Genomic DNA, 17,681 nt, shown 5'->3' on the forward strand with positions numbered 1-17,681 from the left:
CATAACGGTATGAAACCGTTATCTATAATGCTTATACATAACAATTTATTACCGTTATGTATGAGGATTTTTCCGTTATGTTTTGTATTTTTTTTGTTTTTTTTCTATCATAGTTAACAGTTTTTTTTACTTTTTATAACGGTTTTTACCGTTATCTTTGATAGAAATACATAACGATTTTTTTGTACTTTTTATACTGTTATGTATTTCAACTACAACTAGCATATTTAATATTTTTTCTCGATTTTTATGTTATTTATCTCAAGAAATAAATAAATAACTTTAAAACAACAAAATGATAAAATCACCAATAACAATATTATATATCATCCAAAATATTCATACATTACCATCCAAATGAACCAAGTATCAAGTACATATGATCATTGCATATTTCGATTCAAAATTGAAAGTACCAACTATCTTATAGCTAAAACAAAAATCTATCATATTATGTGTTCTAGCACCAAGTCCTCATGAACTAGTTGACCTGCTATGATGAATTTGCAGCAACTAACTTAGGAGAGAACCCGACACACAAGCTCAACCTGCCAATAGAAAATTAATCCAAATAAAATATGTGAAATAAAAGAAAACTGGACAAGAAAAAGATAACAAACAATATGTTGACTTTTGTTTCACACTACATCATGAATCACATTAGACGGCAAAGGCAAGAAAACATTTCTTTCGAAGTGTCATTCATGACTCCCTGTTCCCTGCAACTTCAAGCAGCATCAGCAATTAGATTTCCTTTACAAGATCCAAAATTGCAACAGCAAAACCAAGGCAAAATCAATTTCTTGCCCTGAATTTTAAAGTTTATGTTGCTAAAACAAAATGTAAAAGTTCAGGGGCTTCATAAAACTGAAAAAAACTAAGGGTCTAGTGAATTAGCAATCAAAACCTCAAGAGCCAAAATGAAATGCATATGACAAAATTACCATCTTCGGGTTTCTTCAATGTGCTTAGCTGTGTCTTTACTGCCATCCGTTTGACAGACTTAGCTGTAATTGATTCAACATTTCAGAGGAAAATAAAATTAGAGACGACATATAGTGCAGAGAGTGCTACACTAATATATAACAACGAAAATCCAGACACCAGCATGCAATTGATGTGGAAAGGATGCTCCTCCTTATGGCTAGTTTACACAGCAAGAATCTGACCATCAAGATATAAAAGTACAGAAGAATAACAAAAACAATACTCATTTATCCACAGCTTGAAATAGCATTAATCACACGAAAGAAAACTCTGCCTTATTGTTTTTTGTACAGATGGAGAACAAACAGTATAATAACACTCAAATCAATATTTCACCTTTAAACTGTCTTTTTTTCTTTGCCCTTCTCCTCTTTCTATCTGCCTTTGTTAGCTCAGTTTCTTCTTTGATGTCACCATTACCAGAAAATACTTCTTCAGGAGCTAGCATAGCTGCATCAGACACGGCCAGAGGTGCCACCTACAAACAGAAAACGGTTAGAACTAATATGCTGCATAGAATAATTAATGCAGCTTTGCATCAGCATCGCCTCTGACTCGAGCAGCTTTGCACGAGCTTCCCGCTCCCCATCCCTAGCATCAATTGCTTTGGCAATGTCACCTTTAATTTTCAGCTGCGAAGTCTTTATTTGTTGAGAGTATAGTATGAGAAGAGGGAGAAAGCTGATATAAATCTAGTTTCACAACTGGTGTAATTACTAATTAGAATGTTTGATTACCTTGCCTGTAGCATCAAAAACCTTTGATTTAGCTTCCTTTGTCTTCTGCTCAAATTGTTTGTTTTGGTCTTCTATCCAACTTCTTAGCTTTCTGTACATAAGAAGCAGAAGAGAATCTAGCTAGGTGAGGAATAAAAAGGAGTGGCATGTATAACTTAAAATGGAAAAGGTCCTTACTTCGTTCCAAGAACATGAATGCATAGCAGATTTAAGGCCCTAAGCTTTTCTGAAGCATTTTAAAGCATCATAATCAGCAGCCTTCTCTAAATAATCCATCCCCAATGCTTTAAGAACACGTTGAGATTCAGCCAAGCATTTCTTCAGCGTATCAAACCATGAGCTTGGTTTTAATTTTGCAAATCTATACAAAAAAGGAAAAGTGTTCATTCCAGTATAATAGATTCTGACTTGCCAAATTTTACTAGATCGAGAGCCATAATTCTCTCCCTGTTCCATTTTAATTATTGATAACAGGTGCATATGAAACAGGACAACCGGACATAATCTTCCTCGCTTTGCAGTTCGTCCATGTAATAGACAATGCAGTAGACACAAGGCCAGTCTTCTGAGCATACTCGTCCTGCATTAAAAGGGGGAAAGGAGGTTGCTTAGCGTGGGCAGAAAAAGCTCCCAATTCAAAAGGTCGGGACCTGTCAGAGATTGCAAACAGACAAATGAAAAAACACATATAATTCAGATTGTATTCCACTCGAAAGACTCACCTCATAAAGTTCAGCAAGGCCCTTTTTGCTCTTACTTTCGTCCTGATATTTTGAAGTTAATTAATAGCAAAACTTAACAAGAGCAGAGAAAGTAGGATTCAGAGAGATAGTTACCATATCTTTTCTCTCTTTTGGTGCCTTGTTTAATAAAGTAGGTGGCCTCTGGACATAGTATGATAGAAAGATATCAATGACAGGACAATATTGCACACCTTACAGCTAGCTGATTGAGATAAAGTGGATGTTATATTGGCAAATAAACACTCTTGATTACTACTTATTAATCTTGAACTAGAAATCTGACGAATTTTACCACAACTTTGTAGTGTACCTGAAACACTTGCAGTCGAAACACAATGGAATACTGCTGTAACTTGTAAGTATGAATGTATGATCATTACCAAATTTAAGAATCTATTACTACATCAAGAGAGGGCTTCCTAATTTCTAGCATTTCCACAATTTACATTCATGCTTGTGGAGATAATATATCTGAGATAGTGATAAATGGAAAATGAAGTTCTGGGATGACCAAGAAATAACAACAATCAACTTCACTTGCCACCATTTCCAGATGGAAAACCACCAAATAAGCAGATAACATGCACATTTTTATTCAAATCAATCTGCTAAACTCTAGCTAATATTCCCTTTTTTTATATTTAAATAAGAAATAAGTGGTGAAAGATCAACCCAGAACACATCCTCCCACTACAAATTATGCTGGCCAGAATTATGGATAATAAGTTTCCTTTGCGCAGCTCAAGTCTGTTATATATATATATATATATATATATATATATAGAGAGAGAGAGACGTGGGGGATTGTGGGAACTTGTGAAAACCACTACTTACTATTCATATAGTATGTCATAGGTTTCCAAGTTGAAAGAGTCCTACCTTGATCCTATCATAATGAATTAAGGTAACAGAACTGACCCAGAAAAATATCTGAATAAAACCTAAGGCAAAGTTGGTCAGAGCATATACAAAGTGCATCAGAAATAGTCAAAGAACACCAAAGAATACCCTCTGAACTTTTTGGACAACTTATGATCAGTCTGGAAAAGATGTGTATGAAAGAAAGAGCCATGACAAACAATACCAAATGAAAAACTCGGTCCCAATTACTGTAAAGATTACCTTGGTAATTGAACGCAATTGGCCACATGTTCTAATTTGTTTATTCTTCAATTTTTCTTCCAAAACATGTCCAATACCAGGAAGTGCCTTAACGGGAAGTGTGTATAAATAATCATCCACCTGGATAGAGACATGATTAGGTAAGTCCTGCAACTTGATTTCAAAACTATGAACCCTCTTGAGCAGATGCTCTTTATAAAACCATATAAGATAACACACAAATTAGTGAGGAAAAGAAACCTAAAAAGGCTAGAACATATTAAAACAACTAACGTTACACCTTTACCTTTCCAGTAGGAATATAGACTGACATACTGTCAAAATTATATTTTGATTTAAAATAAGTAGACTGACATACGAATAAGCACATTATTCTCTTCTTCCAATGTCAAAGTCGTAAATATGTGAAGCTAGATCAAGCTATTAAACTAATCCCTCCATAGGTTTGCAACCTCATCATTTTGCTCTGTTCCCTGTCGATCACATTCACACGAATCAGATCCCAGCAAGACATCAGATAAAAAATAATCCTACTGATTCCTTTCCACGTACCAAAATCTAAAATCTCAATTTCTGCAATTGCATAAACTTCAACGAACAAATAGGATATATGAATCTTGAAAGTGCCTCATCTATTATTAGATTTCTCTTGATAAAATTCTTAAAACGTACAGGAGAAACATCACCACATACATAATACACTGATAGTAAGGAATTGAGGATAGCATCACACCACACATTCATAACCAACTCCGTTCAACAAATTAGCCAAATACGTAAATTCGTTAAATTAAGCCATCTTTGCCCATTATTCAGCTTAACTCAGCAATAATGAGTAACTCACACTCACAAGTACAAACTCAAACATCAATTTGCCGAATTCAGCAAGAATAAAAAGTAAGAAATAGAATTAGGGCTAGATTGTATGGATGGAATAGAAAACCTAGCTTCGAAAGGGGAGAATTGCGGCTACCCTGCTCTGTACCCAAGGAGAGCGGCACGACGACGAACTTCCGACGCACGACGGAGCTCGGAGGATCGACGGAGGCGGCAGGTCCTCACCTGCTCGACGGAGAAACGTAACAGCAGCGAGAGATTGGGAAAGAGTCGAGAGAGAGCTAGGACTCGGTTTCTATTCTCTTCGTGTGTGAGGGAGATTTGTTCTTGAGAGTGAGTGAGAGAGGTAACGAGAGAGCGGAGGTGACAACGACTCGCCCGACCATTCACTGGTCTTCCAGTTGCAGCGGCAACGGTATTTCTTTCTATGAAAGCTAGGGCTCAAAATTGGAAGGGAAAGGGGCTCCTGCGTGGAGGCATCGACAACATCGGAGAGAAGGGCGCTGCGTTGCCGGATTTCAGCTCAGGCGACGGCGTTTCCTGATTTGGGGAGGAAATTAGGGCTCCCCTTTTGTCTTCATCCGTGATTTTTGAGAGAGAAGAATGGATGATGGGAGGAAGTAGTCGAGGAGCAGCGCCCTCGGCCGGACACGGCCTCGCCGGAGCCGGTGGGAAGGCGGACAGGTGGTGCGGCCGGAAGAGGGAGTTCAGATGCGGATTGGGTGGAGTAGAATGGGGGAAACTAAGTTTCAAATGATATAATAAATATAAGTTTTAAAAAAATTTAAAAAAAATAATTAAAAAAATTAAAAAAAATTATACATAACAGTTTTTAGATACGCTCAAACATAACGGTTCCAAAACCGTTGTAAATGACTCTTATACATAACGGTTCTTTAACGTTATGAATAAACCGTTATAAAAGATGGTCATAGATAACGGTGGCTTAACGGTTTTGTAATACCGTTATGTATGTAACTAATAGATAACGCAAAAACATAACGGTTTTTCAAAAACCGTTATCTATGCATATAGACAACACTACATAGATAACGGATTTTTCCAACACCGTTATCTATTCCTAAAAGTGCGCTCATACATAACGGTTTTTGAAAAAAACCGTTATCTATGCACTGTTATGTATGTAAACTTTTGTAGTAGTGACGTAAGATTGGCCCCTTGGAAGTTTTAGAGAAGATCAATCCGAATGCTTATAGACTACGCTTGCCGAGCCATGTTCGTTGCTCAGGGTGTTTTCAATGTCAAACATTTGGTGCCTTACGTCCGCAACAGTTCTTCTGAAGATGAAACTCCAACTGATTCGAGGTCGAATTGTTTTGACCCGAGTGAGAATGATGTAGATGAAGCTGCATTATCTTTCCTTGCGGCTGCAGCGAAGAAGTGATTTATGATTGCTCATTTGTCTTATTTATTCTACTTTTAAGTGAGTATTAAGTTTAGTATTTGAGTTTTGGGCTTTAGCCCATTATGTTATGCTTTAAATAAGAGTCTTGTTTACATATTAAACATTGGATGATTTTTAATATTGAAGCTAGGGTTTTCTCCCTATTCTGTGCGTTCTTATGTTCATTGTTTTCAATTTTAGCTCTTGTTACCCTATGTTGTTATTTCTATTCCAACATCATTCCTAACACACCCGGTTTTACCCTATGTTGTTATTTCTATTCCAACATCATTCCTAACACACCCGGTTTTGTGCGAAGCTACACTTTGAGAGCATGTTGCACATAACAAAAGTTTTAATATAACTTCTATGAGTAAGACCTACTAGACGGGATTGATTCTCTTGGACTCGGATTTTTTTTTTTTTTTTTCATATTTTCAAAAATCCATAAAATACCACTCTTAAATTGGGGGACAAGAGAATAAGGTGAGGCCTCACAAAGATCAGATGCATAAGATATATTCAATTTTTGGAACTTTACAACAAGATATATTCAGTATTTGGAAACCATTTATACATCCTCATGATATTGCAGAACATGTAAATTAAGAAATAAAACAATTAACTAAATATTCCTTCATTGCAACCTGTATCAGCCCTCACTAGCTTGAAGATTAATCATATGTAAACCAGCAAGGCTATGTCTTCTAATAGCTGAAAGAAAATCTCCCCAATAGCTTTGTATTAATTCCACCACAAAATTGGGTGAAGCCAAACTTAGGCCAGTTGTAACAACTTTACATCATCAGCCTCCATGTTTTTTCAGAATATAGAAGGCTAGGATCACATAATCCTATAAACACAAAAATGATAATTGCTGTGAAACATTAAAGGGTTGCATGAAATTCCAACTTCCTTTTATCTTATCTACTGTTTCTGTTGCCTGTTCTCGATTTCGCACACTCTCCTAATAAAGAGAATCGCCCTCTTTGAGCCGAGGTGCCTTTTTTAGCCTGGAGAAGGAAAGTATGGATAATGAGTGTTAACCAAGTGTATCTTGCAATTGTTGTTTCCAATCAATCAAACTTGAATATGAATCAGCATACCTTCCCCCTTGTGTGTGGTCTTCGGTTATTCCAACAGAACATCCCACTGCAACCTCCGCCTCCTGATCCAGATTCGTAGCCTCTGTACAAGGAAAGATCAGCACAAATGATAGAACAAGAACAACTCTTCTCTTGCTCTTTCGACTTTATGTTACATAGGAAAACAAGAACAGTCGTCACAAGTCGATCCAATTCTACAGAATTCTAGTCTAGTCAGAAGATCATCAATTAATTGATGCCATGATTGCTGTTGTTCAGCGAACTTGATTTCTACTGCATTTTCTGTTTTCTATTTAATGAATTTAGTATCTAGACCGAAATTGATGTTTAGAGCAGCTAGCTCAAACTAACATTAGTAAATCAACTAAATACTTATCTCTGTCTAATATTACCATTGTTATCTCTATATTGATCCATACTCCACAGTGATCAAAATTTGTTTCGCGTGCAACATTCAATTCTAGTGACTTCTAGCATATGTAAACGAAAACCATAGCAGGCTAAACACATCGAGCATGTGACTTTCAAGAACTCAAGAAATCTCCAAGAAAAAGAAGTGATAGCATTCATTCGGTCCTCGACATGGAGGAAATGAAAAAACGTTAATGTGTAAGAAGTTCAAGAGTATAGCATTATCTTAATTCTTACTTGTTATCTTTGCTGGAACTGCTGGCAAAGGTGCTATCATGGAGCAAGCTCGGGGAAATCGGACAGTGATCCATGTTCTTAACAACCTGTTCCTTCTGAGGTGCCACTTCGTTGTTCATTTTCAGTGTTTTCATTTCGTGATTCAACTTATCTCCCCAGTGCTGCAAGGGTACATCCATTCCATCCTGTGGCAGAACTTGATTCCTTTCAGGTCTCATATTGCTCGTTGATTGAGGCGTTCCTTTGTCCGATGCTTGCAAAGAGGCAGTTTTTGATATTTGCTCGTGGATGATGGATTCAGTTCTCTGCAAAGGAATATCTGACTTGCTATCTTCCATACTTTCAAAGCTTTCTCTTGATACCTTCAAAAGATCTAGACGCAAATCAAGATCAGAGTTATCTCCTGTAGCATTTGAGCGTGTTGACTTGTTTTCCCTGTTTATTAGAATCTCGTTTGTCAGCTTATGATCCAAAGAATCCCGTAGCAGACTTATTTTAACCTCCACATTGCATCGTAAAACAACTTCAAATGAGTTAGTGATGCTGCTAAGAAAGCCTTGTGCTCTGGTTTTGATATCACTATCCTCAAATGCAATGTGAGCAATAAAACCACCTGTATAAAGTTTAAAACTCATCAGAAAGGTATTTAAAAACCGCGACCCTATGATATTGGTGATGAATAGTATTGTTGCTTGACCATATCTAGTAATCTATAACATAACAAATTATAAATATATAAAAGAGTGTGGCTCATTCAAGTGTCAGTGACACATAAAGTGATGCAAAATTCAATTCTAACCAAAAAGATTAGTATTCTCAATCAGATAAACACTGTAAATGCAGCTGCATGGATAAACACACACACAGATAAAATGTGCTAATTTTTAAGAGTTGGTCTATAAATCTAAGGAACGGAGAAAAGGGAAAGCAGGAAAACTGTTATGAGTGTGTCCATTCTTCTAAAAGGGAATTTACCTTTCGTTTCCGATATTGAAACAAGCTTCCCATATGAATGAAGAAGTAGCCTCAGTGTCTTAGAATGACATTTCTCGATACATAGTAGCCAGATGCTAGTCAACATCTCTGAATCCACGCACGTCAAAGTGGTTCTCCTGCTTGGACAATCATCATGTGACGCCGTCCAACTTTTACCATCGTTAAATTGACTCTGATTGGTGTGTTGAGTTGGTCCGAGTTTGCTTGTAGAATTGCAATGATCAGCAAATATAAAGGATATGGGAGAAGCAGACTTTTCAGGTGCAAATTGTTCAGCAGTCGCTTCTCCAGGCATACTTACACAGTCCTCTTCAGTTGCCTTGGATTTCTGCCCTCGACTACTTGTGGACTGAGTTTGATTTGGAGAAGACATAGAACCTAATTGTAATAGAGTTGCTGTGAACCAGGTTGATCGTTCACTCGAAACTCTTAGATGCTTTTCTGCCTCTGATAGTAGTGTTAATGCATGTTTCAATCTGTGTAATTCTCTTTCGGTCACTGAAACATTTAATAGTTGAAAATGTTATTAGTGTATCAGAACATTTAAAAGGGGACGAAAAACTCAAATCCCTCTTACATATATCTTAGGATCAAACCTACAGGAACAAAAGATTTTCATGTATCATACAAAATACAAATGCAAAATCTCACACTGAAGCCATCAGGTTGGAGAGTCACAGTGAACAGAACAAAATGCATTTATAGGCAACATTATTGCAATACAAAGGTCAACATCATTTATTTGAAGTCCTTTTTAGTTTATACAATCCAATTATGTAAGTCGAAAATGAAATAGTTGGAATTAAGTTAATTGGAAAGACGAGCATATCTTTGAAAAAATTATCCCCAAAAGCCTAACTTGAGTGGTGAAGGTGATATTGTTATGTTCGATCAACCCATACAGATGATATCACTAAATACCCATCAGTAAACTTTGAAGATCTTAGAAAGTAGAGCTCAATACAGATTATTTGCAGCTAAGATGAAAGCAAAAAAAGAGCAACAGAAAAGAATAAACAGAGATCGACTTACAAGTTTTCCCACCAAAGAATGAATCAACGTGCTTTGCATCAACACTCAGGTGAGTTCCAGCAATAATATCCACAATAAGAGTAACCAACTGAGATATTAGAACTAGTGGATCGACACCTGAATCCATCATTTCTCTGGATTTTCTTACAGTTTCGGTAGCATTTGATGACATGGCTAATTCCAAAAGTTCCAGTAGTTTATCCTCAGAGACAACCCCCATCTTTACAAGAAAAGTCACATGCAATTTAGCATTATTCGATAGATTATTCAACTTGACTGCAAATGGTGCGACATGCACGTTAACTTTTCTGTTAAGCATGCAGATCAAAAACTTATTTCTTGACTTAATTAATAAGAAAGAAAAATGTAATAGATTTATTCATTTGGATGCAAGTCATATAATGGAAAAACTAACTGGATCAGTCAACATAGATTAAATAGAGACTTGGGAAAAGGTTAGCTTAAACTCACCAGCTCATTCACCAAGGACTTAGTAATTTGCTTCCCAAATAAACTCAACTGGTCCAGCATGATTTCAGCATCACGTAGAGAACCATCTGCATTCGAAGCAATCAGCTCTAATGCATTTGATTCAACATCTAGATTTTCATCAATGGAGATCTTCCTTAGTCGAGTAACAATATCGCCATTGCCAATTTTGTTGAGAATGTGCTTCTGACACCGGGTCAATATAGCTCGTGGCACATTGTCGATATCAGTTGTTACAAGTATGAAAACAGTAAACGGCAATGGTTTTTCAAGAACTCGAAGAAACAACAGCCATGCTTTTGAGGGCAGTAAATGACAATGGTCAATGACAATAACTTTGTAATGTGGAAGTCCCAGAGGATGAACCACTGATATGTTTCTCAAGACATTTTTCAGTCCATCGATTCCTTTCTTCTTGGAGCCATCAACTTCTTCAATAAATCTGCTCTTTCCAGATGAGAAATCAGCACATTCCCTGCAGACGCCACATGGCTTACGTTCTTCAGTGGCAAGGCAATTCAAAGCAGCAGCAAAAATCCTAGCCATTGATGTCTTTCCAACTCCACGAGGGCCTTGGAATAGATAAACGGAGGCAATCCTCCCTCTCAAAACTGCATTCATAAGAGATTGAACAGCTATACTCTGCCCGATTAAATCCGTAAAACATATTGGCCTATATTTATGGCTCAGGCTTTTGATATTTTCAGAACCTTCTTTATGTACTTCCCCATTCAAAGCTACTAACTCTAGCCCTTCTAGACTCGTACAACTTGAAGACTGCCTCCTTCTAACCAGACGGCTCAAGCCTTCCAAATCAAGTTCAACTAGTTTTGCTGAGAGCTCATCATCACTGTCCCTGCTTCTCACAGATGATCCACTAAGGCCATCAGCACTGTTGCCAAGAAGAGGAACAAGGCCTTGAGCTGCTGCTATCTTAGAGCCGAGTCTCTTCTTGTTGGAACCCAAAGACACACGGTGATGCCTTCTCTGAGACATGGTCTGGCTTCCACAAAACAAGCTGCTCCCTCTTCTTCTCAGAGAATCAGAAAGAGACGGAGAGCAGGAACTCCCGTTTCTAGACCTAGGAGTCGACCTTCTAGACCAGTAACAAGGAATTCCACATCCTTGCTGCCCAGGAAAGTCCAACTGATCATCCACCTCATCATCCCCATCGTTCAATGATCCGGTTGTGGCGTCCCAAGACTCAACCGTACTAGCATTCCTGATTGCATATCTATTATAAGAGCGTGTCGACAAGGCTTGTGTGCTAAATGAAACAGAATCATCCTCTTTCCTACGACCCCTCACCATCTTCACAGGAGGACAAGACCAACCCTTACTATTCTTGAGTCTAGCAAGCAAATGTGAGACTGCAGAATCTCTCCCTAAATCCTCAGAATTGCAATAATCTCCATTTTCATAAGACTGATCAATCAAACTCAGTAAATCCTCCCTCCCCAACCCAACACTGGGCGAATCATCCATTGCATTTTTCGTGTATCTACTCAATAACATCCTCATTTGCAATCTTTGCCCTGAACTAGGACTAGAATAATTAGACCTCTTTGATTTCTTCTTCCTGATGCGCCTAATAGACGGCGTAAAACTCGACTCTATGCATCTGAAAAATGATGCAGTAAACCTATCACTCTGATATCCATCACTCTTGGAATCATGTCCACCTTCATTCCTCACAGTGTTGAAGCTACCGACTTGGAAGCTCCCCTCTTGAGTAGAAGAAGACCCCTCAACATCATCATCACCAATCTGTTTACTCCTTTCACTCTCAGATTTCTGATTCTTCCAATTACACAAATACACTCTCCCCTTTTCCCTCTCACTAGCATTTTTAGAGGTATTATTAGTTCCTATTTGCAAAATGTGGTGAGAGGAAGAACCAGACACGTTACCTTGAGCGCGGCCATTCTTGGTGGATGAGGAGGTCCCAGGGTCCCTCAGCACTCTAGCAGTCGCAGCCTTGCGGATTTGCGTCAACTCTTTCTTCCAATGCAGGTTGTTAGGACTGCGACCACCACCCGCCATCGCAGCCGGACTAATTCAACAACACACAAAAAACTTCATTCAGAATGTGTGATGGGAAAGTTTAGAAATGGTTGCTGCAGTGCAGATAATGGCCAATATATGGGGGCAAGGAAAGAATTATAGACTTCCCTTTTCTGTTGTGTTGGTTGAAATCGAGCAGAAGAATTGAAATGTTGAGACCTCTTTTTCTTCCCTCCCTTGAAGAGAAAGAGCATTTGATGGCCCGCCACACAGGCTCCAAAGATTCTGTTGTTAAGAGTGACGGATTTTTCCGTTTCTGTCTGATTTTATTTTTTTTGGGTTCTTGTGTCAATCGCACGTTGCAATGTTCACTGAACTACTGAATCACATACCTTATTTGTTGCATTTATAGTAGATTTTCGCATTAAATGTGCCGATTTGTGAATGTGTATTAATGGAGAGTAAATAAATTGCACACTAGGTATCATGTATGTTACCGTTGATATGAAATATTTAAAAAATATAGTATGAGGGTTTAGTAGGAGGGTTGAATACTCCTTGTACTCTTCATTTATATTTCATCCGTCCCAATAAAAGCGGTGCGCTTTTTTTCGGTACGGGATTTAAGGATAACAAGATTGTAGTATAAAAGTGTGTAAAGGTGTATGACGCCACATTGTTTGTAATGTAAAATTATTGCCAAAAAATGAAATGCATCACTTTCGTTGGGACGGCTCAAAAAGGAATACGCACTGCTTTCGTTGGGACGGATGGAGTATAATTTATTTTGACCTTTCAAAAAAATATTTAAAAAATATTATTTTCGCATAAAGTTCAATCTTTGGAGTATTTTCAACAATACATGAGCTAAGAAGTAAATGGCTTAAATTTTTTTAAGCACGAGAATTAAAGAGAAGGTGTAAATGGATTGAAAGTGGCATGGTCAATATTTTTTTAAGTGTTAAAATTTTTCATTTGAGAAGACATGTCACTTATAGTGGAACAGTTCAAAATAAAATATATGCCACTTTTAATGGGACGGAATGAATATTTGAATATCAGAATATGTGATTGTACGAAACTTTTCCGCTTCCTTTTCATTTTTCTTCTTCGACGGAGAAACTGAACCAAACCTCAACAAAAATAACCTAATTCGTGGTGCGGGTGGAGGAGTGGTTCGTGATCATACTGGCGCTCTTTTGCTTGCTTTTTGCTCTCCGTGTGTGGCTTCCACAAGTTTTGAGGCTGAGCTTGTTGTGTTACTTGAGGGTCTTAAGTATTCTACAAGCTTGTTGTGTTAAGGGGGAATAGTATTCACCCCGTTTTAGAACTTGTGCTCTGAGTTCAGTCTTTTTGTTTGTCTAGAACTGCTGTATGGTTTTGACATCATCAAAAAGGGGGAAATTGTTGGAAACCTTGTGGAATATCCTAATCCTTGTTTTGATGATACCAAAATCCATAGGTCTTAATTGTAATAGACTAGAACTGTTTGAACTCAAGTGTTAGAGTTCATTTCTAGTTTAGCTTGCGGTTCTGATGACTGAAGACTGAAGATACCAACTGAAGAATCAATTCGGAACTGATTACTTAATGCGTGCCGCGTGGACTCAGTGGACTGATACTAAAGTCAAGTATCAGTTAAGCATTCTTCCTCGGACTGAACTTCCAACGTTCAAAAGGAAGCCACGTACTCACATAGTATAGCCGCATTAAATGCAGAGATCTCAGGATCATCCCTCTCTGCAGAGGTCATTCCTATTTGGTGGCTACTTTATCAGAGACGTCGCATCTCCTGCTCTTCAACATAGCCGTTCCCACCAAACAAAGAACCTCGAAGATTGAAGCCTCAGCCCAAATTCGAAATGCTCTCCAACGGAAGAAATCTTGAAGACGTTCTCCACCAACGGATCTATTCAAGACCTTTCCTATAAATAGCGTTCGAGGATCACTTCAATCTTCACCGATTCAACGACATAAGCTGAAACTCTGCCAAAATAGTTTCTCAGCCAAAAGCTTAACCTCCCCAAAGCTTGAATCGAAGAAGAGAATTCCAAAGCCAAAAATCAGTCACTGCTGATTACACACATTCTCTTAGACCTTAGGAAAACCTCTGTTTACCCAGAAGCCTAGGTCAAACTTGCTCTAAAAAACTCGTTCTTTGAAGTATAGTTGGCAAGTTTTCAAACCTCCTTTCGAGAGATAGAATCGAGTGTTTAAGTGGTAAGGAGTTCAGGAAGGTACTCTGACTCAGTGAGATCCTAGCGCGGGTTGTGCTAGGAGTGAGAAATCCAACGCGAGTGAAGTGTTGGTACTGAATAGTGGAATCTTCAGTGGTACGGTTGTGTGCACCCGACAAGCACACGGTTCGGTTTGTAGTTTGTAGTGCACCAGTTAAGCACTTGCGGAATGGATTGTTGGTCTGATCAACCGACCGTGGATGTAGGAAGTGTTTTCCGAACCACGTAAAAGTCTCTGTGTTATTTACAGCTTTCAGTTTTATATTCTTACTTGTGCTCTTTCGTTTGATAAACTGAATACTTAATAACTGCAAAGAGAAACCTAAGACTAACAACGTGCTCAACCAAGGCTATTACGAAACAAAGTTATTTCCGCTGCGTATGATATCAGTCTGACTAATCTATCCTCTGATAGTCAGGAAGAGTGATATCATCTCTGTTTTAGCAAACTCGACTGAAGCCTTTACGTGCATCAGTTAAGTTCCAGATAACTCCTTACTGAAGAGTTTTTCAGTATCAGTCGTCAATCCTGTTTGGTCAAAACTCCTTTTTGTTAACAGGTGTCACAGTTTGCTTGTAAAGTTTCGTTTTGATCTCTATCTTGAGATCCCTCTGTCTTAGAGGAGAAAAATAGCCCATAGGTGTATTTCTCCCCCTCCCCCCATACACCTATTCGAGACCCTCTGGACCTAACACAGATTAATAAAGATGTGACGCATAAGTAGCTACTTGAACGCAGAATAAGAATCTAGAGTAAACACCGATGATGTGCCAAAAAATCTGCGCCTCATAGAATAGCTTCTATGGAGTTCCAAGACTTGAAGATACAAAAAGAAGACATCCCAACGACGATGTTTCACACAAGATACAACCACTATGATGTTGTAGTGATGCCTTTCGGACAGAAGAATGCAGACATAGGTTTTAGTTATTAAAGAAAGAGTTGTCTACTACCCCAATACTTACAGTCTCCGAAACAGACAAAGAATACGTTATTTATGCAAATGCATTAGAGAATGAAATCATGAGCAAAGCTCATGAAACACCCTATGCAACACATCCTGGAAGCAAGAAAAAGTACCAAGACTTGAAGAGAAGGTTTTGATGGAGAAGCATGAAACAAGAGATAACTTCATTCGTAGAATGGTGTTTGGCCGTTAGGAAGTGAAGGCGTTACATCAACAATCCTATGGGAGGCTACACCCATTAGAAATTTTAGAAAGAAAGTCAAACCACATTGCTAGAGACTTTGTCACTAGATTGTCAAAGTCGAAGAGAGAAAAGACGGCCATTTGTGCAATCATCGACAAGCTAACGAAAGGTGCTTGCTACATATCAATTCCGATGACTTATGGATCCGACAAATTAGCTTAGATTTATATTTTTGAGATCATGTGATTGCATGAAGTCCCGACAACAATCACATTCGATAGGGATTCTAAGTTTACGTCACGTCTCTGGACGAGCTTGTTGAAAGAGTTAGGCCTTAGATTGAATTTTAGCATTGTTTTGTTTTTCCATAGACGGATGGACAATCTGAGGGACCATTTACATTCTAGATTATATAGCTTAGACAATGGTTTTAGAAATATGAGCTCAATGTGAGCAACTTCTGCTCAATTCGAGATTTCCTACAACAATAAGTTTCTAGGCCGCTATCACCATGACACCATACGAAGCACTGTACGGAAGAACATGTCGAACCCCGCTTTATTGGGATGAAGAAGAAGAAAGAAGAGCACTTGGACCCGAAGAGGTTGAAGAAAATGATCACCTAGTGCGATGATTAGGTAACAAATCGAGGAAGCTCGAAATCATCAACCGTTGTACGCGGACACGAGACGGGCAGAGATCTAATTCAAAATTGGAGATAAAGTTTTCTTGAGAGTTCAACCCTCGTGAGGAGTACATCGATTTAGGATCAAGGGAAAGCTTAAGCGCCGATCCATTGGACCATACGCCATATTAGAAAAAATAGGTCCTGTTGCAAACAAACTTGCGTTGCCGCCAAGCTTCGCAAATGTTCATGACGTTTTCCACGTGCCTCAATTGAGAAAGTACATGTTTGATCCTAAACATGTCATTCGCCAAGAAGAACTATCACTTGAACCAGACCTGAGCTATGAGGATTCAACAACTACGAAACAAGTCGAATGCCTTAGTCAAGATACAATGGAGACATCACGGTCAAGAAGAAGCAACTAGAGAACTCAAAGAAAAGATGAAAGAAAAGTATCTTGAGCTTTTTCCCGAAGGTGAGTAACTCAAATTTCGGGATGAAATTTTTTAAGGGGGGGTAGGATGTAACACCCCGCAGTTTACTTATATTATTAAGACGCCATTAAGAGTATTGAGATATTAGCATTAGCTTGTAACTGATGAAACGAAGTTCCTCAGCAAATTAGGGTATGAGTATTTTAGAGGTCCAATGATACAATTATTGAGTAAATTGTATTGATAGAAAGAGTTTAGACAGAGATGCTGATTGAATTGATAATAGAATTATAATTTCTCTTTTCGTTCTAGAAAATAGATCTGTGATAGTTATTTTATTAAGATTTACGATGTTAACCGAATAAGAAATAGAGACGACGTATATGAGTGTAAATTACTAGAGAGAAATGCCAGATTTTTTAGACGATTAACTTGATGCTTAAGATTTTGACTGATTGAGATGTCATGGTCGAGTGATAATATTTGATTATCTTTTATGTGACCTATGTGGTGATATATTTGAGATTGATTGATTTATAATTTTTCTTGGACGTAGTAACATAGAGATGATTTTTTATTTTTTTTAATGGTGAATTGTGATCTCACTTTTATATTATAATTTTTCTAAGGAAATTTCTTGGAATTTGATTTTATAATGAGTTAGATGTGATGTGAATTATGTGCGTTCTAATTATGATTAATTATTTGATCACACTATTACATGATATTTTATTTATGATATTTAATTAGTGGGTAATTTCCTTAACCTAAATTTCACTACACATTTTTACCACTCACATAATTCTTTAATATTAAGATGGGAGATATTTTAGACAAGTGGGCTAGTGCCACTTGCAAGTGTATTGAAGAAGCTTAGTTTGGAATGACTTAGGGAGCAAATTTAAGCTCTAAACAAAACATCCCTCTCCCTCTCTTTCTCTCTCTCTCTCTCTCTCTCTCTCTCTCTCTCTCTCTCTCTTCTCTCCCCCTCATTTCGTTCCCTCCCTCATCTCTCCCTCTCAGTTTTTTCTCTCACTACCACCATTGCTAATCACTTTCCAAGTTTTCAAGATAGAGTATCGCCATTCCCAGAGAAAAGGATTTTGTCAATATCTATATAAATG

The 17,681-nt window shown here is 37.9% G+C and overlaps 1 protein-coding gene and 1 long non-coding RNA gene across 3 annotated transcripts; both read right to left on the minus strand.

Moving 5' to 3' along the window:
• Positions 1-298: 298 nt before the first annotated feature.
• LOC131003629 (uncharacterized) lies at positions 299-3,735 on the minus strand. The gene is made up of 6 exons (XR_009094751.1): positions 3,590-3,735; positions 2,561-2,608; positions 2,447-2,488; positions 1,902-2,304; positions 1,408-1,815; positions 299-548 (listed from the first exon to the last, which is right to left on the minus strand). It is a non-coding gene; the product is annotated as an uncharacterized LOC131003629 (long non-coding RNA).
• A 2,811-nt stretch (positions 3,736-6,546) lies between these two features.
• Positions 6,547-12,484, minus strand: LOC131003630 (protein STICHEL-like). Of its 2 annotated transcripts, XM_057930164.1 has the most exons (7): positions 12,013-12,484; positions 10,085-11,942; positions 9,614-9,833; positions 8,561-9,079; positions 7,586-8,198; positions 6,938-7,019; positions 6,547-6,844 (listed from the first exon to the last, which is right to left on the minus strand). In XM_057930164.1, the coding sequence occupies exons 2-7, from the start codon at positions 11,621-11,623 to the stop codon at positions 6,755-6,757; spliced, it is 3,063 nt and encodes a 1,020-aa protein (XP_057786147.1). In that variant the 5' UTR covers positions 11,624-11,942; positions 12,013-12,484; the 3' UTR covers positions 6,547-6,754. The 2 variants fall into 2 exon arrangements, with proteins under 2 accessions (XP_057786147.1, XP_057786146.1); XM_057930163.1 differs by having other exon boundaries at positions 10,085-12,484.
• Between the last annotated feature and the right edge of the window lie 5,197 nt (positions 12,485-17,681).

This window comes from Salvia miltiorrhiza, unplaced genomic scaffold (assembly GCF_028751815.1).
Source record: "Salvia miltiorrhiza cultivar Shanhuang (shh) unplaced genomic scaffold, IMPLAD_Smil_shh original_scaffold_235, whole genome shotgun sequence".
Classification (NCBI taxonomy): Eukaryota; Viridiplantae; Streptophyta; class Magnoliopsida; order Lamiales; family Lamiaceae; genus Salvia; species Salvia miltiorrhiza.

Excerpts from the sequence above, each read along its gene's own strand:
- LOC131003630 (XM_057930163.1), bottom strand. The coding sequence starts at position 12,145 with ATGGCGGGTGGTGGTCGCAGTCCTAACAACCTGCATTGGAAGAAAGAG. Across the intron at positions 8,199-8,560 it reads TTCAATATCGGAAACGAAAG|GTGGTTTTATTGCTCACATT; the intron begins GTAAATTCCCTT and ends AACTTTATACAG. Across the intron at positions 6,845-6,937 it reads GACCACACACAAGGGGGAAG|GCTAAAAAAGGCACCTCGGC; the intron begins GTATGCTGATTC and ends TTCCTTCTCCAG.